General features: G+C 40.8%; 1 protein-coding gene across 1 annotated transcript; it reads right to left on the reverse strand.

Annotated features, from left to right (window-relative positions):
- Window positions 1-237: 237 nt before the first annotated feature.
- rab11fip1b (RAB11 family interacting protein 1 (class I) b) lies at window positions 238-25,354 on the reverse strand. Its single transcript, XM_055040160.1, has 6 exons — window positions 24,918-25,354; window positions 18,468-18,883; window positions 16,582-18,397; window positions 1,808-2,599; window positions 1,035-1,152; window positions 238-909 (listed from the first exon to the last, which is right to left on the reverse strand). Exons 1-6 carry the CDS (start codon window positions 25,271-25,273, stop codon window positions 706-708), a joined length of 3,702 nt encoding a protein of 1,233 aa, XP_054896135.1. The 5' UTR covers window positions 25,274-25,354; the 3' UTR covers window positions 238-705.
- Window positions 25,355-25,935: the final 581 nt, after the last annotated feature.

Genomic DNA, 25,935 nt, shown 5'->3' on the forward strand with positions numbered 1-25,935 from the left:
ATGTTTTTGCAGTGAATACACTATACACTCTCTCACACACACATATACATATATATATATATATATATATATATATATATATATATATATATATATAATTTGTGACATGCAGCCAGAAGATAATTGAACATGTTTTTTATATATATTATGTAAATGACATATTGGTTTATTCTGTTGATTTAATCAATCATGTCATTTCATAACACTGACATACTACTGAATAAATGAAACAAGAAATAGTTATACATTTTTAATTTTATTTTGCAAATATACAAAAACACCTCAGCCAGTTCCAAACAGTGTATATTTTTCAGTGTTTAACATTAAAAGATAAAGTGCTCTTGGTTTTCAAAATGTAAAGAAAAAAATAGAAAAAAAATAATCAAATTACAGCACATAGCATTACATATAAGGCTCTTTTTGACCAGGCAAGGGGGGATTTTTCTTTTTTTTTGTATTTATTTAACCAGACAGCATAGCAAGTCTTAAGTTTGAACTTTATGCTCTACATGAAAACAATGAACATATATGAACACTTTTTAATTTCTCTTGTCGATATGTTAATCTTAAGGTTTACCCTGCTACAAAAGAGCCAGCATTCAGTGATGAACATCTTTGGAAGGCAGGTTTTTCATGTAGTCATGAAATGAATAAAGTCAGATCACATGGATCTGATCCGACTCAGATTGTCATCTATAAATCCACTTAGGCAGACTTCTTTAAAGAGCTCATGGACATGAGGATACATGGATTCTCTTCAATGACTCGCACCAGTAAATTGTCAATGTACTGCTCCAGCTCTGATATCTTTTTATCTCTCTCAGAGAGCTGGCTCTCCTGTTTCAACAACAGAGCGATCAGTTCCTCTCGAGTCAGCTGGGAGTACGGCCCTGTTCTCCCTGTGCCAACCTGTAGCAGGGACATGAAGAAAAGAGACAACAATAATCTTTGATCATGAAAACGTCACAGCAATCTCTAGATTGGTTTGAAACATTTAGCTAAAATTGAAAAGAGAGGAAAAAAAGAATACATACGTTTGTTTTGTGCTGAACTCCATTACAGTCCAATTCTGTGGCTTTGTTATCATTTCCAACTTTACCAACCGAGTCAGATTGCTGCTCCAGAGGATTAAGGGGTTTTACAGGCTGAAGTCTGCAATGACAAAAGGGTTGAGACTGAAACATGTAAAGACAATGGCAAGATGAAGCAAAATGTAGTAAATTTGAATGTATAATTTATTTAAAAATTACATATCAACTCAATGAAAGCTATCAATTATTGAAGCCCTTTTTTTTTTGCATGTTATTTTTAGGAATGCTTAAACTCCCTCAGATTGCATGGCATCTAAATAATTTCTAAATCTTTCAAGCATATTCTTAACTAAAGATCTGAACATCGTACTGTTCTAACATACGGATAAATCATGGTTCTGCTGCAAGGTAAAGCTCTCTCTCAGGTCTTTGTGTTACCTCCAACAGATTTTCATACACTCCAGTTTTTAATGATCAATTGATCAATGCTCTCTGAGATGTGCAATGCTTAGAATATTGTTTTATATCCCGATTATGCTTTAAACCTCTCCACAACTTTATTCCTGACCCTATCCTGTCTGCTGTAATTCTTGTTTTATTATGCTATTTACTTTCTCAGAGGTTCTACTTCAAAATGCTCTAATTCTTTGCGCTTGTCTACCACATAAAATCCCAAGGATGGTTCTGATTTGACATAGTGTGAACAACGATACTTTGGAAGGTAATGCAAACATAACAAATTAGACAAATTAATGCTGAGGACTAAAGCGTCTTACCTGCGTGAAATTGCAGGTGGTCCCTCCTCTCTTGCACCAGCCATGATAATCTTCTTGGACTCTATGTTTGGATTCTCTTGGACCTGTATGTGACTTTTGACCTCTTGTTGTGTGTTGCATGTCTTGTTTGGAGCAGTTGCTCCACTGTCATCTAAAACATCAGTTTCGTCATGGTTTCGACTGACAATGGAGCTTGAAGGAGTGTCATTTGGATCAGGAGGTAGGGGAGCTCGAGCTATTTTTGAGGATTTGACTTTAGCAGAATCTTTGTCAGCAGCTTGTGATTTGACAGGAGGCCAAACTACTGGATTAGTTTTAACAAAGGTTGTTGCATCATCATTTTCCTCCTCATCCTCATCTTCAAACGGGTTAAAACCATAAACGGCGCCATCTTTAATCTCCACCACACCTCTGTCAAGCTCGTCTTCATCAGTGCACGGTATGGAAGGAGCAGGACGTTTATTGTGTTTACCCGCCGCTTCTTTGGCAGAATTATGTTCCGTCGTGCTCTGGGTGTTTCTCAAATCTTTGGAAGACCTGCTTAGAGGAGCGATCTTCTGCACCGAGCGCTGGGGAGCCACGCTGACAGTTTTGACATCTTTATCTTTACTCTGCTTGTTAATTTGTGGCAGATGTTGTGTCGACGTCTCCTCCTCCTTCCGTTTCTCTCTCTCCAACTGATTCCTTCCCGGAGGCTGAGGAGCCACTCTTTTTTCCCGCTGAATGTTAGTTGTGTCCTTTTCGCTGGGGGAAGCTGCCACGCTTTCCACTGATGACGCAGCTGACTGACATCTGAAAATGATAGAGACACGAGTGTGGGCAAAAGTCGGCTGTCAATTAATCAGACATTCCACAATGAAGCAAAAATACAGGCTCACAAAAACATATTCAAACACAAATGTTTCCATTCTTATTCAGTTTATGTATTCCCAACAGTCTGTTGTGTGTTTTAGAGTTTAATACACATTGACATTATATATTTTTAATGAGTCATCCAATTCAGTTGCACATCTTTGGATTAAACCACAAACAGTGCACAAGAAAATGTTTTATGATATTTCTATTCTGACCACAGTACAGTATTTTATTGTAACTATTGATTTTGTTAATCTTGTTAATGTATATATATAAAAACAAGATCAACAACTGTAGATGTTATTAATATCTAGTATTGCTGCTATCCCTAAATTTCCTCTCTTTGGGTTATTTCTGTGATTTTTCTTTCTACCAAAGAGACTCTCAAAAGCGTTTAGATCCCTTGACCATCTCATGCACAGTCCAATGTAGATTATCAATATTTCATAAGCAAACACAAAGTAGCGATGGAGATCAAATGGAAGGAAAATAATGATCTGACTTTTATGGAAGAGTAGCAAGAGGAACACCGCCGTTCAAAGACTGTCATAAAAAGTCTTATTTAAAGTTTCAGACGCAGGAAATACTGCAAGCTTCTGAAAGTGGGTACTTGGATGGCTTCTGTTATTTACCATATGAAACCATTACTACACATCTTTCCTATAGTGAATCTTATTGAGGGAATGATCTTGTTCAGCACATATGTTCATATGAAATTGTAGTTAAATATTGTCTTGGTGAGGCGTCAATGCAAATACCAACTAAACTTTAGAGGTCTCGAGCTTTTTAAAAATTTCCTTCCACTTCCTTAAACTAGCAAAAAATAAAATACATTTTTCACAATATCCCAAATAAATCCAGATATTTGTCACTGCAACGTGATGAAATGTTGAAACTCTCAAGAAGGATGAAAACTCTAGCAGTGAACTGTAAACAGCTTCTTCACATAATACCTGATACAGTGAGGAAAGACTGTGAAATGCTCTTCATCCTTCAGCCCAGGCTGCTCTCTCCTTCAAACTAAACACATGAGCTCAAAGCCATGCAATTTTTATGCAGGTATCAGCCGCCTGTTGCATTTAGACGAGAAGTGTTGAGACGATCGGTCACAGAGCTCTAACAGACTGAACAACGGGACCTGGGAAACGTTCAGATGAACACTAATATTTTCATCAAGTATTTAAATCCCTATTCACAAACTCTTATTGTTTTGCTGATGCTAAGGCATGCTAACTTCAGCAACATCTTAATCCTTCCTTTCTGTTTTTAATGGTGTATTAAAAGGGAAACAAACCCTTTCAAATGTGTAATTAATCTATTAATCTATGTAGCTTTTCTGAAATAAATGGACTTTGAAATAATATTTAATTTATTGAATTGTCTGTACTTTGATCCATTCACTTCAGTGTGGGATGCACACATTTTGACACCGAGTGAATTACAGATGATTTGTTTAGCTGATTTTCTGGTTGAAGAAGCAAAGTTCTGGCATAAATATAAGTCCAGTTACTGTCACATGGCGTTTGCTGCAATAAATCCAGTCATCCTGCATTTTTAGGCCCGAGCAGCTAAGCGCTGCGAAGGCCTATTGTTTTCCTATTGTTTATTATTATTATTAGGCCCGAGCAGCTAAGCGCTGCGAAGGCCTATTGTTTTCCTACTGTTTCTTATTAGGCCCGAGCAGCTAAGCGCTGCGAAGGCCTATTGTTTTCCTACTGTTTCTTATTATTATTCTGCCCCCCTAAAGAGGGGCCTTTTTGGGGGCTTTATCATATTCAAAAACTCACCAAACTTGGCGGACGCGTAAAGGGAGTTTCAAAATTTTGTATTTTAAGGTCATCGCAAAAATCCCATAAGAAATGGCTCAATAGCGCCACCTACAAATTTTCAAAGGACCCTTTGCTATTCACTTACTTTATCCTAGAGACATGAAATTTGGTACACTTGTAGAGCTCCCCAAGATGCTCAAAATTTACAATTAATGTCATAGTGCAAGTATCACAGGAAGTCGGCCATTTTGGATTGAAGGTCCAATTTTGAGGCCATTTTTGCCGTTTACAGCCTTCGTATTTGTTCGAACTCCTCCTAGGGATTTCGATTGACCGGCTTCAAACTCGGTCAGTCTGTTCATAAGGCATGTCCCATCTAAAGTTATCAAAACGGTGAGTTTTTGAGTATGCTGAAGGGGGGTTAGCAGGGGTCAAAGTTCACCTACTCGCCATAAAAACATAAACTGCTATATCTCCTACACAGAAATTCACAGAGGCACCAAAGTTTCTGTGATTTATCATCATCGGGTGTCCTACAATACCTAATGGTCGAATGATGACATCACTTAGGCCACGCCCCCTGAGAACAGGAAGTGTAATGTTTTACTGTGAACGGTCGCTATCTGACCCCTTTGACCTCATCAACATGAAACTGTGCCAAGACACAGAAGACATGTTGGTGTATTGAGGATTCCAACCACGACCAGCTTTGATGGAGCAGGTGGGCGTGGCGGCGTGGCGAAGTGACCTGTAACGCCATCGCCATACGTTTGGCTCTCAATTCCACATTTTCAGGCCCAGCTGCTCCAAACTCACAAGGATGGATCTTCATCCACTCCCCGACAGGAATCCATCACAATATTGGTGGGCGTGGCCTAATTTCTTTATAGCGCCCCCTAGAAAATTTTAAATGATCAGCCCCAAGCCATGCTTTAACCTACAATTACGAAACTTTGTACACATTTGTATCATGTCAGGACTTAAAAGAAAGTCTCTTGGAGCCATGGTCTAAACCCCACAGGAAGTCGGCCATTTTGGATTGAAGTTCAGATTTTGACCCCATTTTTGCCGTTTACAGCCTTCCTATTTGATCGAACTCCTCCTAGGGATTTCGATTGATCGGCTTCAATCTCGGTCAGTCTGTTCATAAGGCATGTCCCATCTAAAGTTATCTAAACGGTGAGTTTTTGAGAATGCTGAAGGGGGGTTAGCAGGGGTCAAAGTTCACCTACTCGCCTTAAAAAAATAAACTGCTATATCTCCTACACAGAAACTCACAGAGGCACCAAAGTTTCTGTGATTGATCATCATCGGGTCCTACAATACCCTATGGTCGAATGATGACATCACTTAGGCCACGCCCCCTGAGAAAAGGAAGTGTCATGTTTTACTTTGAACGGTCGCTATCTGACCCCTTTGACCACATCAACATGAAACTGTGCCCAGACACAGAAGACATGTTGGTGTGTTGAGGATTCCAACCCCGACCAGCTTTGATGGAGCAGGTGGGCGTGGCGGCGTGGCGAAGTGACCTGTAACGCCATCGCCATACGTTTGGCTCTCAATTCCACATTTTTGGGCGCAGCTGCTCCAAACTCACAAGGATGGATCTTCATCCACTCCCCGACAGGAATCCATCACAATATTTGTAGGGTGTGGCCTAATTTCTCTATAGCGCCCCCTAGAAAATTTTAAATGATCAGCCCCAAGCCATGCTTTAACCTACAATTACGAAACTTTGTACACATGTGTACCATGTCAGGACTTACAAAAAAGTCTCTTGGAGCCATGGTCTAAACCCCAGAGGAAGTCGGCCATTTTAGATTGAAGTTCAGATTTTGATCCCATTTTTGGCGTTTATAAACCATTTCAGTAATTCGCCACTTGGGGTCAGTATTGCTCCACAAATGAAACAGCAGATAAACAGGATGAAGAACAATATCAGTATTTCGCCAGTAGGTGTCAGTGTTCCTCCACCAATGACAAACAGATCCACGGGCGGATGGGCGCGAAAACTTTGTGAGAGCGTTGCCATGAAATTTCTAAAAGGATAGAAATGTCTCAGATAATTTTTGTTGAATTAAATCATGCAGTAAATGTAGCGTTTTCTTACTTCTTACAAACCATTTCAGTAATTCGCCACTCTGAGTAAGTATTACTCCAACAATGAAATAGAGTGCTTTAGAAACACAGCTGAAAATGATGAAAAATGACGAACTGCAGTACTTCGCCTGTGCATATGTTCGGCTGTAAATGACACGTGGATCTTCCGACTGACGCCAAATTGGATACGTATGACCTTTGTTGACCTCGAAAGAGAAAAACAGCATTGAAATATATTTTGACTCCACTATGCGACCTACATTAATCCGCCAGCTATATTTCTTCACTAAACCAATGAATCTGCACCACATTTTTTTGCATCGTCAAGGAGCGCCGCCGAACGCATCGATGCGTACCGCCTGGTGGACGGGCGCGGAAACTGCGGAACAACTTCTGTGTTGGAACGTGGGAAGCGTTGATGGAAACTCAGCAACAGCTTCTGCAATGCGGCCGGAGGTGCTGAAAACTGCGTGAGAGCTTCTGTGGTGGCTGGCGTGAGGCGGCGGTTGCTTGTACCCCGCGGTGGACAATAGGCCGGAGCGGCGCTTGGCTGCGAGGGCCGTTCGAGGCTGCTTGCAGCTTTAATTCTTATTATTCTTCCACCCAAATGAATTGGCTTTTTGAGGGCTTTATCATATTCAAAAACTCATCAAACTTGGCGGACGCATAAAGGGAGTTTCAAAATTTTGTATTTTAAGGTCATTGCAAAAATTGCACAAGAAACGGCTCAAGCGCCACCTTGAAATTTTCAAAGGACCCTTTGCTATTCACTTACTTTATCCTAGAGACATGAAATTTGGTACACTTGTAGAGCTCCCCAGGACGCTCAAAATTTACAATTAATGTCATAGTGCAAGTATCACAGGAAGTCGGCCATTTTGGATAGAAGTTCGGATTTTGAGCCCATTTTTGCCGTTTACAGCCTTCATATTTGATCTATCTCCTCCTAGGGATTTTGATTGATCGACTTCAAACTCGGTCAGTCTGTTCATAAGGCATGTCCCATCTAAAGTTATCTAAACGGTGAGTTTTTGAGTATGCTGAAGGGGGGTTAGCAGGGGTCAAAGTTCACCTACTCGCCGTAAAAAAATAAACTGTTATATCTCCTACACAGAAACTCACACAGGCACCAAAATTACTGTTGTTGATCATCATCGGGTCTACTACAATACCCTATGGTCGAATGATGACATCACTTAGGCCACGCCCCTGAGAACAGGAAGTGTAATGTTTTACTGTGAACTGTCGCTATCTGACCCCTTTGACCTCATCAACATGAAACTGTGCCCAGACACAGAAGACATGTTGGTGTATTGAAGATTCCAACCCCGACCAGCTTTGATGGAGCAGGTGGGCGTGGTGGCGTGGCGAAGTGACCTGTAACGCCATCGCCATACGTTTGGCTCTAAATTCCACATTTTCAGGCCCAGCTGCTGCAAACTCACAAGGATGGATCTTCATCCACTCCCCGACAGGAATCCATCACAATATTTGTTGGTCGTAGCCTAATTTCTCTATAGCGCCCCCTAGAAAACTTTAAATGATCAGCCCCAAGCCATGCTTTAACCTACAAATACGAAACTTTGTACACATGTGTACCTTGTCAGGACATACAAAAAAGTCTCTTGGAGCCATGGTCTAAACCCCACAGGAAGTCGGCCATTTTGGATTCAAGTTCGGTTTTTTACTCCATTTTAGCCGTTTACAGCCTTCATATTTGATCTATCTCCTCCTAGGGATTTCGATTGATCGGCTTCAAACTCGGTCAGTCTGTTCATAAGGCATGTCCCATCTAAAGTTATCTAAACGGTGAGTTTTTGAGTATGCTGAAGGGGGGTTAGCAGGGGTCAAAGTTCACCTACTCGCCGCAAAAAAATAAACTGCTATATCTCCTACACAGAAACTCACAGAGGCACCAAAGTTTGAGTGATTGATCATCATCGGGTCTCCTACAACATCCTATGGTCGAATGATGACATCACTTAGGCCACGCCCCCTGAGAACAGGAAGTGTAATGTTTTACTGTGAACGTTCGCTATCTGACCCCTTTGACCTCATCAACATGAAACTGTGCCCAGACACAGAAGACATGTTGGTGTATTGAGGATTCCAACCCCGACCAGCTACGATAGAGCAGGTGGGCATGGCGGCGTGGCGAAGTTACCTGTAACGCCATCACCATACGTTTGGCTCTCAATACCACATTTTCGGGCTCAGCTGCTGCAAACTCACAAGGATGAATATTTATCCGCTCCCCGACTGGAATCCATCACAATATTTGTAGGGCGTGGCCTAATTTCTCTATAGCGCCCCCTAGAAAACAGCAGCCCATAGTTTATGTTGTTATTAATTATTTAAATATACATTATTATAACTTTTTATATATATAAGTTTATTTTGTGGGTTAAAGTACAAACATTCATTCATTTTTGCTAGATATAATACAAACAAAGTCATTCAGCAAAACTTATGACAGCGAAGTAAGAACACACTGGGGTCAGTGTTGATGGAGTACCGCTGGCACCTTGTGGCGAAGTACTGGTACTGCTAGTGCAATACCAGTATTGCACCAGCAGGAGGCAGTGGTACTCCATCAATGAGAAAACAGATTGACGCTACGTAATAACAGTCAGCCGGCGACAGCTGGAGCTGCAAAGTTTTCCTGAACATTTGTTTGCTTTTTGGAGCCACAGAACTGGACTACGCTCAACATTTGCTTGGATTTTGGAGTTGCAAATCCGAACCACGCTTTTGAGCAAGAAGTCTCTGTTGGACCGGAGTTGGAGAAGTTTAATGGGCTCTTTGCACCTCAGCTTACACGTTCGGGAAAAACGGCTGAAATGTTTTTCCAAGGTAACAATTAATAATGTACATCGATCCGAAACCCCAACAAGTAAGGCAAAGAAAGGTTTTAAGATGTTCGCCTCGTTATACATTCACAGATATGAAGGTGAGTTTTATTTTCTTTAAACTGCTAGCACAAGCCTGCTAGCTTTCTAGTAAAAATCTGCTATTTAATTATCTAAAGATTTCTCAGCCATTCTAACGGACACTGTTTGTGCCTTATTTTCAAGCATATTACGTGTGTTTATTGTTAACGACAATAAAGCAGCGGAATGGGGGGGTGGCAGATTACAGTTCTGAGTTTTTGCTTGAAGTATGACAAAGAAAAAACGAGCACAGAGCTTACTCTGGTATCGGAGTTCTAGTTCAGCTGAGTGTTCAGATTCAGAGTTATTACTTTTAGAAAAATATGGCCGTGTTGCTTAAGATTTCTGTGTTATTTCGTTTTATTACTTTTGCACGCTTGTTGTGAATGGCTCATTAAGACGGTGTTTAGAGCGGTGTGTACGGCGTTAGCTTCAAGTGGTAGCTTTAACTTGTAGCAACGAATATTTACAAGCTGTCTTAATTGAGGATCGCTTGGAAATCCATGAAAACTTAAACAAAGTACATAGTATTGTTTTATTTGTGTCTTAAGTACGACTTTGTCTTTTATAGCAGTCATAGTTTCTGAAAGTGGAAAAAAGAGCCGCATTCGGGTATACAGTTGTGACGTCAGCGCGGCAGGTGCAAAGAGCCCATTGCTGTTCGTTTAAACAGTCGTAAATCGCGGTGCGGTGAGTAATTTATTCCTTCCTGCTGGTTCTGGAAGCCGTCATGTTTGGAACAGTTATTCTGAGGAGGATGCTAACCCAATGCCTGAGCCTGCAACGTTTTTAATGCTAACGAAGCGCTTTACTAATTCAATAAACTGAATAGTGTGTTTGATACATCCAGTTTCATACATTCAGAGTTGTTTGTTATTATGTATAGAAGATGTTTAAAATGTCGTTTGAAAGAGTTCTGAGAAATGCTAAGTATCTTTTACCGATCCATTGGGGTTGTAATATTTAGTTGCAGCACTTCCTGTGATTAATACCTAATTAATGGATGGGATTCAGCCTGTGATATTGTTCTAATGTGCTGAAAGTTAACTGTGCTCTCTTAATGTGCATTGCCCTTGGTTTATTACTGAACAGTGCGGTTTATTAAACTGATACATCTTAACCTTCACCATTTTCCTGACTCATTTTCACGATAACGTCAAAGTTGCACTGCATTTAGATCTCAGTTGTAGTTAACATCAAGCATGTGGGTGTGGCTTAGTGTAAAACTTTCACTATTTACCATGAAACATCAACATTAAATGACTTCCAAATGCAAGATCACAGCTGCATCATCACACTTCCTCTGTCTTTCTAGAGAACAGCCCTGAACACATTTCCATGGTCACTTGATGACCTCACTGTAGCCCCGCCCACTTTTAAGAGGCAGTCACATGTTTTTTCTGCTGTATGTTTTTACTGTTATTCTAGAATTTATATGGGTTTCATCATGTGAATACTGACTAAAAACGATAACATGATGAACTCTATGAATGCTGGCTGCTGACCGAACCGCATTGGGGTGTAGAAATGACGAAATGCAGTTCTTCGCCACGTGCATATGATCGGCTCTAAATGACACGTGGATCATCGGACTGGCGCCAAATTGGATACGTATGACCTTTGTTGACCTCTAAAGAGCAAAACAGCATTGAAATGTATTTTGACTCCATTGCGCACCTACATTAATCCGCCAGCTATATATCCTCGCTAAACCAATGAATCTATACCACATTTTTTTGCATCATGAAGGATAGCCGCCGAACGCATCAATGCGTACCGCCTGGTGGACGGGCGCGGAAACTGCGCAACAACTTCTGTCTTAGCACGTGCGCAGCGTTGATGGAAACTGAGCAACAGCTTCCGCGGTGCGGGCGGAGGCGCTGAAAACTGCATGAGAGCTTCTGTGGTGGCTGGCGTGAGGCGGCGGTTGCTCGTACCCCGCGGTGGCAATAGGCCGGAGCGGCGCTTGGCTGCGAGGGCCGTTCGAGGCTGCTTGCAGCTTTAATTATTATATTATTATTCTTCCACCCAAATGAATTGGCTTTTTGGGGGCTTTATCATATTCAAAAACTCACCAAACTTGGCGGAGGCCTTAAGCCTGTTTAAAATTTACGTATTTTAAAGTCGTAGCAAAAATTGCAACAAAATGTCTCTACGGCGCCACCTAGAAATTGGAAAAACACCCTTTTTTACCCTCTGCTATTCACTTACTTTATCGTAGACACATGAAATTTGGTACACTTGTAGAACTCCCCAAGACGCTCAAAATTTACAATTAATGTCATAGTGCAAGTATCACAGGAAGTCAGCCATTTTTGATTGAAGTTCCCATTTTGACCCCATTTTTGCCGATTTTTGCCGTTTACAGCCTTTGTATTTGATCTATCTCCTCCTACGGATTTTGATTGATCGACTTCAAACTCGGTCAGTCTGTTCATAAGGCATGTCCCATCTAAAGTTATCTAAACGGTGAGTTTTTGAGTATGCTGAAGGGGGGTTAGCAGGGGTCAAAGTTCACCTACTCGCCATAAAAAATAAACTGCTATATCTCTTACACAGAAACTCACAGAAGCATCAAAGTTTCTGTGATTGATCATCATCGGGTCTTCTACAATACCCTATGGTCGAATGATGACATCACTTAGGCCACGCCCCCTGAGAACAGGAAGTGTAATGTTTTACTGTGAACTGTCGCTATCTGACCCCTTTGACCTCATCAACATGAAACTGTGCCCAGACACAGAGAACATGTTGGTGTATTGAGGATTCCAACCCCGACCAGCTTCGATGGAGCAGGTGGGCGTGGTGGCGTGGCGAAGTCACCTGTAACGCCATCGCCATACGTTTGGCTCTCAATTCCACATTTTCGGGCCCAGCTGCTGCAAACTCATAAGGATGGACCCTCATCCACTCCCCAACAGGAATCCATCACAATATTTGGTGGGCGTTGCCTAATTTCTCTATAGCGCCCCCTAGAAAACTTTAAATGATCAGCCCCAAGCCATGCTTTAACCTACAAATACGAAACTTTGTACACATGTGTACCTTGTCAGGACGTACAAAAAAGTCTCTTGGAGCCATGGTCTAAACCCCACAGGAAGTCAGCCATTTTGGATTCAAGTTCGGTTTTTGACCCCATTTTTGCCGTTTACAGCCTTCATATTTGATCTATCTCCTCCTAGGGATTTCGATTGATCGGCTTCAAACTCGGTCAGTCTGTTCATAAGGCATGTCTCATCTAAAGTTATCTAAACGGTGAGTTTTTGAGTATGCTGAAGGGGGGTTAGCAGGGGTCAAAGTTCACCTACTCGCCGTAAAAAAATAACTGTTATATCTCCTACACAGAAACACACACAGGTACCAAAATTACTGTTGTTGATCATCATCGGGTCTACTACAATACCCTATGGTCAAATGATGACATCACTTAGGCCACGCCCCCTGAGAACAGGAAGTGTCATGTTTTACTGTCAATGGTCGCTATCTGACCCCTTTGACCTCATCAACATGAAACTGTGCCCAGTCACAGAAGACATGTTGGTGTATTGAGGATTCCAACCCCGACCAGCTTCGATGGAGCAGGTGGGCGTGGCGGCGTGGCGAAGTGACCTGTAACGCCATTGCCATACGTTTGGCTCTCAATTTTATTTTTAAAGTTTTATTTTTTTTAATAATTTTGTTTTGTGGGTTAGAGTACAAACATTCATTAATTTTGGCTAGAAATAATACAAACATCGTCATTCAGCAAAACCTTTATTGTGTTACTCAGCTCCGCTGAGTAACACATTCTGGTCAGTGTTGATGGAGTACGACTGGCCCCTGGTGGCGCAATACTGGTACTGCTGGCGCAATACCATTATTGCGCCAGCAGGAGTCACTGGTACTCCATCAATGAGAAAACAAATCAAGTTCGGTTTTTTTCGGACGGCCGTGAAAACGTTTCCAGCGCGTCTGCCGTGAGATTTCCAAAAGGACAGCGATTACATTTAACCTGAAATGTTATATGTAAGCCCTAAGATAATTTTTGTTGGCTTAAAACACGGAGTAAATGTAGCGTTTTGTTAATGACTGTTATTTCCTACCGCAAGTAAATGCATCATTTCCCTCGTCTCTGCCTTAAAGGCCAGTCAAGGGCAAAAACAAATTTAAGCAATTTGATTGGTTGAGAAGGACTGCACGTACTGCTGTGCTAATACTTACTGTAAGTACTGGCAGTCGGCAGGAGATCGTACATGGTTGAGGTTCGGCGCATTACGCTGTGGACTGTACATTTATTTTGCTAAACTGTTGGAGCAGCTAAGTTTTCCTGAACATTATGCCTGGTTATGGAGCCACAGAACCGGACCACGCTAACGTTTGCTTCGGTTTTGGAGCTGCAGACCCGAATGACGCTCATGAGCCGGAACTGTCTGTTGGAGAGGAGTTTTATTGCCGTTCGTCTTAAAAGTGGTAACTGGAGATGCGGTGAGTGAAGCTCAGTTCACACTACACGATTTTAGAAAAGTCGGCCAATTCTGAAAACGTGAGAGAACACACACTAGCCTATTTAAAATCGTAGGTGTAACGGGTTCGTTCTAAGAGTGTGAGGTTTCACTCGAACACATTCTAATACCAGCTACGAAATACCTTCAAATTAAAATTCTGCAATACCACAGCTGAATTTGGAGTAAACAAACAAACATGGACAACGACGTTGAAGTGGTAACTTTAGTTTGCGGACTTATTTTAACCCAAAAAAGACGTAACCAAAAATCAAAGCCTTGGATTAAGAACTGGAGATATCGTAAGCAAGGATTATATTTGTTGCATCGCAACATGGAGGTGAGTTTTTTTTTTTTCATAAAAAATACTGTTTTCAATGTTTTTAGAAAATCAAATGGGAGTTATCCTTTCTCCCCAACTGACCGCTTAACGTAGCCTATTCCAGCTCCTTTCATTGAAACTTATTATATTGTTTAAAATTGTATTATGACTGCAGAATAAAATCAAATGCGCCATTTCAACCAAAGATTGGAATGTGCTTCTCAACCAGATGTACTCTGTGCAATAATTTTATAATTATCTTTCATTAAAAGATAAAAAAAAAATCGGAGGAACACCACAGAGATTGGATGAATGAGCAAAGATGATTAAAGACAGTCAATATCCCCGATTTTAGATCAAAGCGGTCCCGATGTTCCACCGACTGGACCCGATCGGTCGTACACACCACACACTACAGGATGATCGGTTACGATTGTTGAGAGCGACAATCTTACAACGTTCTGAGTTCTTAAGACTGATACATTGGGGTTGTAATATTTACTTGGACCACTTGCTGTGATTAATACCTAATTATTGAGAGAGATTAAACCTGTGCTTTTGTTCTAATGTACTGAAAGTTAACTGTGCTCTCTGAATGTGCATTGCCCTTGGTTTATTACTGATCAGAAGGGTTTATTAAACTGATACATCTTAACCTTTACCATTTTCCTGACTCATTTTAGGAAAATGTTAAAGTTGCACTGCATTTCAGTTGCAGTTAACATCAAAGCATGTGGGTGTGGCTTAGTGTAAAACTTTCACTATTTGCCATGAAACATAAACATTAAAAAACTTCCAAATGCAAGATCACAGCTGCATCACACTTCCTGTGTTTCTCTATTGAACAATCCTGAACACATTTCCATGGTCACTTGATGAAATCACCCTAGCCCCGCCCACTTTTCAAGGCAATCACCAGTTTTTTCTCCTGTGAGTTTTACTGTTATTCTATCATATATATTTGTTTCATCATGTGAATACTGACTTAAAACGACAAGATGATGAACTCTGTGAATGCTGGCTGCTGACCAAACCGCATTGGGGTGTAGAAATGGCGAACTGCAGTTCTTCACCATGTGCATATGATAGGCTCTAAATGATACGTTGATCATCCGACTGGCGCCAAATTGGATATGTATGACCTTTGTTGACCTCTAAACACCCCAACAACATTGAAATGTATTTTGACTCCACTGCGCCAACTACATTAATACGCCAGCTATATCTCCTCGCTATATCAACGAATCTGCACCACATTTTTTGTGCGTCGTCAGGAAGTGCCGCCGAACGCATCGATGCGTACCGCCTGGTGGACGGGCGCGGAAACCGTGCAACAACTTCTGTGTTAGAACGTGGGGAGCGTTGATGGAAACGAAGCAACAGTTTCCGCGGTGCGGGCGGAGGTGCTGAAAACTGCTGAGAGTATCTGTGGTGGCTGGCGTCGGGCGGCGGTTGCTAGTACCCTGCGGTGGCAATAGGCCGGAGCGGCGCTTGGCTGCGAGGGCCGCTCGAGGCTGCTTGCAGCTTTAATTGGTTGTTGTTTTTAAGAACAAAGATTAAAAAGTTGCTGACAGCTTGAAGAAAATGTATCACAGATGTGAGCCAGGAGAAAAACGTTACATGTAGACCGACACAGTTTAAATGTCGTCTGTGGAATGTGGATCCCTTGCGAGCAAAATGTATGAGCAAGACATGCTGACGAGGTCAAGGTGGAGCGCTTCGCTGACGTGTCAACATATTCTTGAACTGAACATTGCTGCAGAAAATGAAGTGAGAGTAAAAATGCGATGGACTGCTGTGGTTAAGTTGGCAGATATTACAGTGGAGAGACACCTAAAGCGCGCCAGTGAATACAACCTGAAGGTTTTCATGTGTGATCAGGTTCTTTTTGTCGCTGTGCATGTTACCCAAACTTCATCCTTGCTGCAGGCAGAATGAAGTTTGCAGGATGAAGTAAAGTCATTATTTACAGATGCTTAACAGGACAAGAGCAAAAAAAATTAGAACCGTTTTACTATCCCATTATATCCTGAAATATTTTCCCTTTGAGGATTAAAGTAGGAAATGATGAACTGCTGAGCCGTTCCTAGAAATAGTTCACTCTGCAAATTTAAACAGAATACTGTTAAATCACATATTGATGCCATATGCAGAATTAATTATCCTTATGAGAATAAGTAAAAGGGAAACATGCACATACACTGGATGAGGTGAGGAACATATTTTTAAAGATTTATGGTGAGATAGATTTATCATTCCTCCTGATTTTGCTGAATCACCAGAGAAAAGAACTGTTGAATATTGATCCACCAACCTTTCATCATCAGATTTTGCTTTAGGCGTTTTGGTTGCTTCCTCAGGTGAAGTGAAGTTTTCATCAAAAGGATTAGTGGAAATGATTTCTACAGGAACTCTCAGTTTGATTTTTGTTTCAACACTTTTCTCTTCTTTTATTTTGTTTTCCTTCTTTTCTTTTGCCAACATTTCCTGCTTCCTCATTTCCTCTTCCCTCCTTATTTTCTCCTCTTCAAGCCTAATTTTTTCTAGCTCCTCTTCTCTTTGTTTCTCTGCTTTTATTCTCTCTTCTGCTGCTCTTTTTATTTTTTCCTCCTCCTTTTGCATTTTTGCTTGCTCTTCTTTCATTCTTTCTTCTTTTCTTTTTGCTTCTCTCATTTCGTCTTCCAACCTTTGTTTCTCTGCTTTCTCTTTCTCTCTTATTTTCTCTTTCTGGATCTGTTCTTCTTTCTCTCTTTTTGCTCGCTCTTCTTCAGCCTTTTTTCTCTCCTCTTCCTCTTTTCTCAGCTTTTCTTCAGCCAACTTCTTTTCTTCCTCTTGTTTCCTCTTCTCCTCCTCCTCCTCCCTTCTTGCTCGCTCTTCTTCAGCCTTTCTTCTCTCCTCTTCCTCTTTTCTCAGCTTTTCTTTAGCTAGCTTCTCCAGTTCTTCTTGCCTTCTTTTACACTCCTCTTCCTCCTCTTTTTTCTTCCTCTCTTCCTCCTCTCTTTTCATTTTCTCTTTCTGGATCCGTTTTTCTTCCTCTCTTATTGCTCGCTCTTCTTCAGCCTTTCTTTTTTCCATTTCCTCCAGTCTCAGCTTTTCTTTAGTCAACTTCTCTTCTTCCTCCTCTCGTTTGCGCCTCTCCTCTTCCTCCCTTTGCATCTTTTCTTGCTCTTCTCTTGCTCTCCTTTCCTGTTCCTCCAGTTCTTTCCTCTTTGCTAACTTTTCTTCATGTTCTTTCCTTCTCATCTCTTCTTCCATCTTAATCCTTTCCTCTTCCTCTTTTCTGAACTTCTCTTCAGCCTCAATCCTTTCTTCCTCTCTTCTCTTTTCTGCCATTAGCCTAGCTTCCTCCTGTTCTCGACGAATTTTCTCTTCTTCCTCTATTCTCATCTTTTCCTTCCTTAGCATCTCTTCTTCTTCCTCCCTCCGCTTCTTTTCTTCTTGCTCCATTTTCCTCCTCTCCTCTTCAGCTCTCTCTTGTTCCCTTCTGACTTTCTCTTCTTCATCCTTCAGTCTCCTTTTTTCTTCAGCTAATTTAAGCTCCTCTTCCTGCCTCCTCCTCTCTTTGGCTCTTTCCTCTTCCTTGATTCTTTCTTCTTCCTCTCTGCGCCTCTTTTCTTGTTCCTCTAGTCTCCTTTGTTCTTCTGCCAGTTTTTGTCGCTCTTCCTCCTCTTTCCTGACCTTTTCTTTCTCTTCGCGTCTCAGCTTTTCTTCAGCCAATCTCTCCAGCTCCTTTTGTTGTTTCCTGATGGCCTCCTCTTCCTCATCTCTCCTGTCCTTTTCCAACTTGGCCTTTTCTTCTTCCTCTTTTCTTAAGTCCTTAATATTTTCATCATCTTCCTCTTTCTCTTCCTCCTCTTCTTCCATCCAGGGTGAATACTCCCTCACTGCTTCAAGTGAATCCACAGATGGAGACGGGTTTTCCGGGACATCCTCCGATGATCCACGTCCTGAACTTGACAGGCTGAAGCTGGATCCGGCACGAGACGTCCGTGGCGGCGGCTCCTCGCAGTAAACATGGCTGCCGTTGATGCACAAATTACTCTGCTCCTGTTTTTGTTGGCCAGAGGACGAACCTTTGCTGTCAGAGCTGCTGGAGTGCTTATGTATCTTGAACTTGAACTTCTTTTTGCCTGAAAACACACGAGGAAAATTAACATGCATGCAGAAGGTTAATGGAGGCGTTATGGAAAAAGTGCTGACCCTCAGAGGAATCCACGTTCAGCCCTGATGATTGGCTCCCACTCAGTGAGGAGTTCTTCGCAGGCAGGACGGACATGGACTGAGACAAATTCCTCTGCAGGTTGGATTTAGGAGAAAACAAAGACATCCTTTTGTTTTGCTTCGACTTTCCTCCCTCTCCACCTCCGCCAGCGTCCTCTTCTTCGCTGTCTGTCAGAACCTGAGTAGGCGAAGCCACCACACCTGATGAGGAGTCCAGCTCCTTTTTCTTTCCACGGACTTTGTCTTTAAGCTTCCCCAGCCGGGAGCGGGACTTCCCTGCCGCGGAGAGGTCAAACATGCTGGCGGTCATGTTGTTTCTCATGAACTGGATGTCCAGAAGGACCTCCCCGCGGTCTTTGTCCGGCTTACCGGTTTTATCCAGCAATTTAAACCATCTGGAAAAGAAATGCACAGTATTAGGAATCCATGCTTATATGAAAGCTGTTTTATGCACAGATTATTCTGAAGAAATAACTAAAAAAATAAAAGATTTATATTCAAATTCCTGCAAATTACAGCTGCAAAAGTATCGAGACCAACTCAACTTTTTCATATTAACCATTTTAGCACAATCTATGTAAAGGCGCTTTCAGAGGACTCTCTTTTTTTAAAAAAAATTTAAATATTTGTTGACATCACAGGGCGGCATTGCAAGGAATTTTTTTAAAACAGTGTTCAGACCATATGAATTATATATGGCATTTCTCTACATGCGTTTGAAATATTCCAGGAGTAGAATGAGATGCAACCAGGTTTTATTTGTGCATAATAGCAGTTTAGTTAATAAATGTTGAGTTTGCATTCAGTTTTTGATCCAAGACAGAAAAGGAATTAATTCAGTTTTCTACAGGAAGGGATTCTCTGACAGTTTGGATGTTAATAATTAAGTTTTAACACATCCTTGGTTGATGATACAACAAAGGAGAATTGTTAAATAGAGAGGAATAGGAAAACTCAAACTTAACATTTTGAAAGCAAACAAACTTTTTTGTCTTAATAAAAAGGACAAGCAGATTTAATCTTAAATCGCTTCCTGTTTGAGACACAAACATCCATTCATGCTCCAGACATTTAAAGCCACTGAAATCTCCTGAATTATTTCAAACCAACCAGATTAGACTTTTTACTTCCCACAGGATTTTCAAGCCACAAATCTCCAGTCAACCCCATTTTCACCTTTTAAACAATTGGTGCAAAAACAGAAAGACGTAAACGGCACTCCAAAAAAATTCTAAATAAACTGATTTTCGTCAATAGAAAGGTGCCCCAGCTTCACAGTGATTGTGAAACAATTTTACAAAGAAAACTTAAAGAGCCCACTCAGCATTAAATAAATGCCTATCGGGCAAAAAGCTGAGGTCAGCTGACCACTGAGAAAACGACTTCGGCTGAAATCTGGATTCTAAAGGAAATGAGGAAATCAGGAAGGGGCATTGTGAATGTAAGCAGAAACATGCTGAGCTGTGGCTGCAGGCCTTTCTTTGTTTTACGAACGCGACTGTCTGGGCATGTTTTCATAGTTTTGAGATTATATATGACTCTGTGTCATATATATATAGTTTATGTTTGTTCCCAGGAGGCAACAGACATAATTTACCTCAGAGGATTGCTCTCCTCTCATTGTGCTGCACAAGTTATGTTGCTTAGATTTGCTCTCCTCCTCCTTCTTCAGGAATGCTTTGGCACAAACAAAATTAAGGAGGCAAGCCGCCTTTTCCTGGAATTTGATACACGGTTCAGTCACTACCGTCACAGCCATCCCTCCCCCCAGCCTCCTGCTCACTGGTGGAAAAACTGGAAATTATCTGCAAATTTCAGGCCTTGAGATTGAAAATAATCTGTGCATCCAGCTTGATTTATTCAAAGAACATCCTTCAGATATGCACTGCTAAATAGATATTGGATTTATCATGTGGAGATGAGAGGGAGGAAGATAAAATACTCTGTTTTTTTTTTTTTTATTTATATGCATTGACAAGACTTCCTATTAATCCCGGCATCTTTTGGACAATTTCACTGGCAGATTAGATCAAATTTTCTCAGACTAGCTGTTTAGCGCTTTCATTCTGTGTAAACTAGACACTTTTCTGAGCTAAAAGAATTTAAACATATACATACCTAAACAAACCCTCTATATTCTGCTGCATGAAAGAAAAATGAATCCAAACGTGTGTGCAAGTTTTTAACAAGATTGAGGCAAAAAACTACCCTCCACTAAGAGACTTGAGCTCTCATCGTATTTGTAAAAATTTGCAAGTTGTTCTGTTTAATGAGCTCAGCCTCCAGGAGTGGATTTATTAAGCAGCTGTGGGCTCCACCAAGCAGCAGCACATCAAGAAAAAGGCTTGAATAATCAACACCTTGACCGCAGAAAAAGACCTTCGTAGAGAATCAGCGCACGCTCTGCGACGTCTCCAACCTTGGTGGCGTCTCAAAGTTCAACACGCAGCTGAATGTGAATTTGGCAAACAAATTTCCAAATGGGGTCTCAAGAAATTTGACACAAGGTCTGCAAAAATGGAGCAGATTTATATTTTGGACTGAATTCCTAAGTAAACATTTCCTATAATAATTTGTCATCTTTGCTAAGCCTTTATTATCCTTACTTCATTGACTAAATACAGTCATATTCAATAAATCAAAATATGAAGTCCAACGAGGCTTGCTTGATTAAAAAGTACCTTTAGAAGGCAGATCCTGAATATAGTTTTTATTAAGCTCACATTATAGTTTTAATGTTGTGTTTTTTTAACTGTAAGGAGAAAATGATAATCAACAAAAATAAAGGTTTGACGAAAACAGCTACATTTAGTCGCACCTTCATTCCTTAGCTTATTTCTGCCAATTACATCAATAATCTTATTTTCAGAGAAGAATCTGGACAAATCAGTGAATTGAGAAGTAAAATGTTTGACAGCTATTTGTCTCTTAAACCAGGGAGACGTACATATGGCATATTCTCCTCTAAACAACCATCAGTCATGGAAAACTATTCAAGATATTCCATCAAGATCATCCCTGATGTCAAGGATAGGAGAGTGACTCTTAATTGTAGTAATTAGTATTTGTTTCAGGATCTCAATCTTTTGGATAGTTTTAAACTAAGCCTAAAAATCAAAGTGGGCATTTTACTGTTTAGTTTTGTACAACAGCAGAGCAGCTACACCACGGGTCACAAAGCCAGACACTCTACAAATAAGCCTAAAAAGAGAAGAAGCAAGTTCCTCAAGTGAAATCAGAGGGGAAGTTGCAAAAGCATTTGGGTGGAGCCCAACACACTCTGCATGAGGTGGAATTAAACTGGTGCTTGCTCTACAGATGCTTTTAAACCTCTCTGAGATGATACAAAGTGTGCTACTTTACTGAGCAGACAGAACCAGAGGAAGATAACAGATGACTTAACTTTTTTTTTTTTTCTTGCAGATACCCATCGTACTTTCTCTGGACACATCCTTCCTGGGGCGCTGATAACACAATAGCCCAGAGTGACTCAAGAATTTCTTATCACAGAGCACAGCTGGGAGCAGGAGAACAGCTGAATAAGCAACAATGCAGCAGTAAGAAAGTCCGAGGACTAAAACTGTCTGACATGTTGCTGGATCAGAAAGGCCAAACAGGAAGATAAGAAGAGCTTTTAATGGTGTGTTTAGAATCATTCTTTCAAAAGGGGCTCATAAAACAATTTCATTAAAAAAATATATAAATAAAAATTGTGAACAAGTTTGACTGCAGTTATTCAGATTCACAGAGGGTCTAAGTTGTCCTGAAGGAACCGTCAGCAAGGTCATGACCTGGAGGGTTGATCACAAACTGACTGGTTTCCTGGCAGAATCTTGGCTTTCAAACAGTCTATAAATTTTCAATATGGCTGATGTTCAGGATATCCCAAGAGTTTCATGTTAGCCTGATTTAGTCAATAGAAAACCAGGCCTAATGGGCATCTGGGATCACCGTCCACCAGGACCACACAGTGCTGTGCTGTTTCTAGTCATCTGTTGCTGTTGAGTTGAAATGAAAATTTCACCAAGATTGTGCAATGCACCAATACCACAGACAGTGAGACAAACCCTTAACGTGATGATGACGACTCCTTTGACAACATATGGCCTGAAGTCGGACTGTATGGTCACAGTCAATTTGTGCCCAAGCCTCTAATTCCTGGCTTCAATTTTTAGCTTACTCATACCACAGGATATAACTCCAAAAAAAAGTTTGCAAACTCATCTTTGTTACTTTTTCTCTTACTTGTAGTTTGTTCAATTACTTTTGTAAGGCAGGTGCATCTTCATTCAACTCAGATGTTGCAAATTACCCAATCAGAAGCTCCTAAAAGCCATGACATCATCATCCACTTTTTCCCAAATTGCTTAAAAGGCATGGTAAACATTGTGAATGTAAACTTATGAAATTGATTAAAATTACAATGATTAAATAGATAAATTCTTATTTCAGTTTTATAAATAGAATAATTTCCCTCACTCCAACTGAGAATCTTAATGTGATTTTATGTCAAACCGGGAGAGAAAAAAAACATTTACAAAAATAGTTTCAGTAGTTTGATCCTCACCCAGAAATAAGACTGGCTTAAATAAATAATGAAGTTGAAAATAATTAAAAGCACTGTGATTTCTAGTTTTAATTTACCTGCTGCTCACTGTAGCTGTGCTTTAATCATTGACTGCAGATTGTAATTCATTAGCCTTTTGCAGAGACGCCACTTTTATTGTTCTAATACTTAAAAAAGCTGAAGTTTGATGATGTGCCATTTTCACAAAGACAGACAGTCTCACATTTTACAGAAGCCACAGATCAAAATGATTAAATAAATTCTACCTGCTTCATGTTCTATTTTATTACTTCCTGGCACTCTTTTTCTATTAAAAAAAAAAAAAACAGAAATTGAGGGAAGTTGACATTTCTTTCACCGACATTGTGACCTAATCTTTACCCAACTTTAAAACTTTACATTGATCACCATAGTTCATGAACTGTGCTGCGGTGAAACGAGGCCTTCCTTTTTCACAGTGGTTGAGCTGTGAAAAACTGACCTTACTTGACTTTCACTGTTGCTGTCAATGTTTGTTTTCTCATTGATAAAATGTTCAGGAATGCGAGGCCAAAGCTGGAGGGAGTCACTGAGCTCACAGAAAGATCAACACAGATGAGCTGCGTCAGAAAAAGAAACACGCAGAGATCCTCTTGTGTTAAAGACGATCGAGGATTTTCATACAGCTAGTTATAAATGGAGAGAACCAGGCAGATTTTTTACATGTCTTATTATGCTAATAAATCCATGGCACTGGAGATTAAACTTTTAAAACAACTAGCAAGGTACAGTCAGTTTTTATCTATTTTAGAGGAAAAAACATGATTCTTTAAAGACGGGTTGGCTTTATTGAACTGGGTTATGTTTCCATAGCAAGGCTGAAAAACACACAGTGAAAGCAGAGAAACCTCTGATGTAAAGACACAAGTGTTAATGGGAAGCAGATTAGAAAAAAGAGAACTGTTGTTCATAGCAGCGTTTGTAATCTCTGCTCACTGATTTGAGGTTTTGCTATAAAGCTGACAAATGGTGCATGAAAAACTGTGAAGGTCATAGAGGTTGTTTGGTCGTCTTAATCCATCTTGAAGGGGCTTTCCATGATCACCAATGCTATTGTAGAGGCAAAAAACTTGATCATTTTAATAATTAGATAAAAGATGTAAAGATTTTCTTTCTTTATTTAATGAACATTTGGTTCATTAAATTTTCAAGTTCAATAAAATATGTTAATTCTGGATGTTCTTTACCTACAAAGTTTAGATTGTTTTTCTTTCTGTGTCAAGGGAAATAAATAAGCTCAGTCAATGAAAATTAATCTCTGAACCGACTGCATTCATTTGCTTGAGTAAGTAATGCTGCTTGGCATCCTCCAAAGCTGCAACCAAGGAAACAAATCCTCTAAGCAGCAGTGCTGCGAGTGGGCAACGATCGGAAACCAAACCCACGTAAATGGGCCTGTGCAGTGGTGCATGGTTGAGTGTGTGCGATCTCAAAGAGCTCGAAGGTGCAGAGATCACAGATTCTTCAGATGGAAACACGCAGGACAACTTTTCACAAATGCTGCTGCTGCTGGTTTGGATTATGGGAGTTTGCAGTTCTGAGACCTCAGAGGTTCAGCATGACTGCCAGTAAAACCACAAAAAAAAAAAAAAACAGAAGTTATGTCTCTGTGATACAGGTGGAAGGGAACTACCTTTACCTGCCAATATTTAGTTATAAAGACATGAAAAGTCACTAAAATTTTCTGCTCAATGTTTAGTCAGGAAAACCAGAAGGCCAGCAGTTTTATCTGTTTGCATAACAACTTTAAACTATTGAGTTATGCTTTTATATTTCTGGTAGATCTAATTTAATTGGGTCTTTTTTCCCCACAGTAAACTCACTCTGTCTTGTTGCTGGGTTTGTCCTCACTGAGCTGCAGCAGGTTGATGACAGCCTGACCCAGCAGCTTGTCAGGTCCCACCAGAGCGCGGTGCAGGACCTGGACGAGCAGCGAGCTGCGGTCCTTCCCTCCTCCTCCTCCCTGAAGCAGCAGCGGTGGCAGGTCAAAGGAGGCTTCCTCTTTCCACACCGGAGCCACGCTTTTCTCCACCACCGACGTCTGGTACTTCTCCTTGCCCACTTGCATGACCGCGTACGCGTCATTGGTGCCGCTTTTCCCCTTTGTGCGGAGGCCTCTGGCTTGGAGCACCGTTACCTGGACGCTGGTGGGACTCCACTGCTGATCCGCGAAAGACATGCTGACAGCACCCGCTGCTGCTGCTGGTGCCGCTGCAGAGAGAAACACCGAAACAAAACACCTGGCTCGCCGCGAAACTGAGGAGGAGGAAGGAAAAGTTAGTTGAAGAGCCCAGCAGGACCTCAGGAACCAGCTGATTGGGCCGCGGGTTGGACAAGCCACGCCCACCTGAATCTGACATGGGTGGATCAGTGGGCTTCACTATGAATGAACCACACCTGTCAGTGCTGTCAGAATCAATGCATTAGGGTTTCCTTTCATTTGAGGCTCATTTATCAAACTAAAAGTACCTCTAAAAAAAGAAAACAATCTGTAACAGGTTTATTTAAACCCACATTTGTACCAAGATAATATAATGGACTTTTTCAAGTTCAAGTTACAAGTTCTGACCATTAGCATGGTCAACGTTGAGCACACTGCAGCAGGATATGAAGCTTTCAACTTTGATTATTTTGGGACAATTGAATACAAAAAGACAAATCTTCTGACACTTGCTCTTGTGTTAAGCTCAGATTTTAATTGTTTTTGTCAAAACTCTTGCAAATGAGATCTTGGATCTTAGTGAGACAATCTATAAATACAAGAAAAAACTGAATCATTTAATTTTAAATGGCGCATTTCCATTGGCTGAAAGAGGGAAATTATTGACAAAATTAAGAGGT

Source organism: Poeciliopsis prolifica, unplaced genomic scaffold (genome assembly GCF_027474105.1).
Source record: "Poeciliopsis prolifica strain line A6 unplaced genomic scaffold, Auburn_PproV2 SCAFFOLD015, whole genome shotgun sequence".
Classification (NCBI taxonomy): domain Eukaryota; kingdom Metazoa; phylum Chordata; class Actinopteri; order Cyprinodontiformes; family Poeciliidae; genus Poeciliopsis; species Poeciliopsis prolifica.

Coding starts and splice junctions, on each gene's coding strand:
- rab11fip1b (XM_055040160.1), bottom strand. CDS start 25,273: ATGTCTTTCGCGGATCAGCAGTGGAGTCCCACCAGCGTCCAGGTAACG. Junction 18,398..18,467: donor GAACGTGGATTCCTCTGAGG/GTCAGCACTTTT, acceptor GTGTGTTTTCAG/GCAAAAAGAAGTTCAAGTTC. Junction 910..1,034: donor GAGTTCAGCACAAAACAAAC/GTATGTATTCTT, acceptor TCCCTGCTACAG/GTTGGCACAGGGAGAACAGG.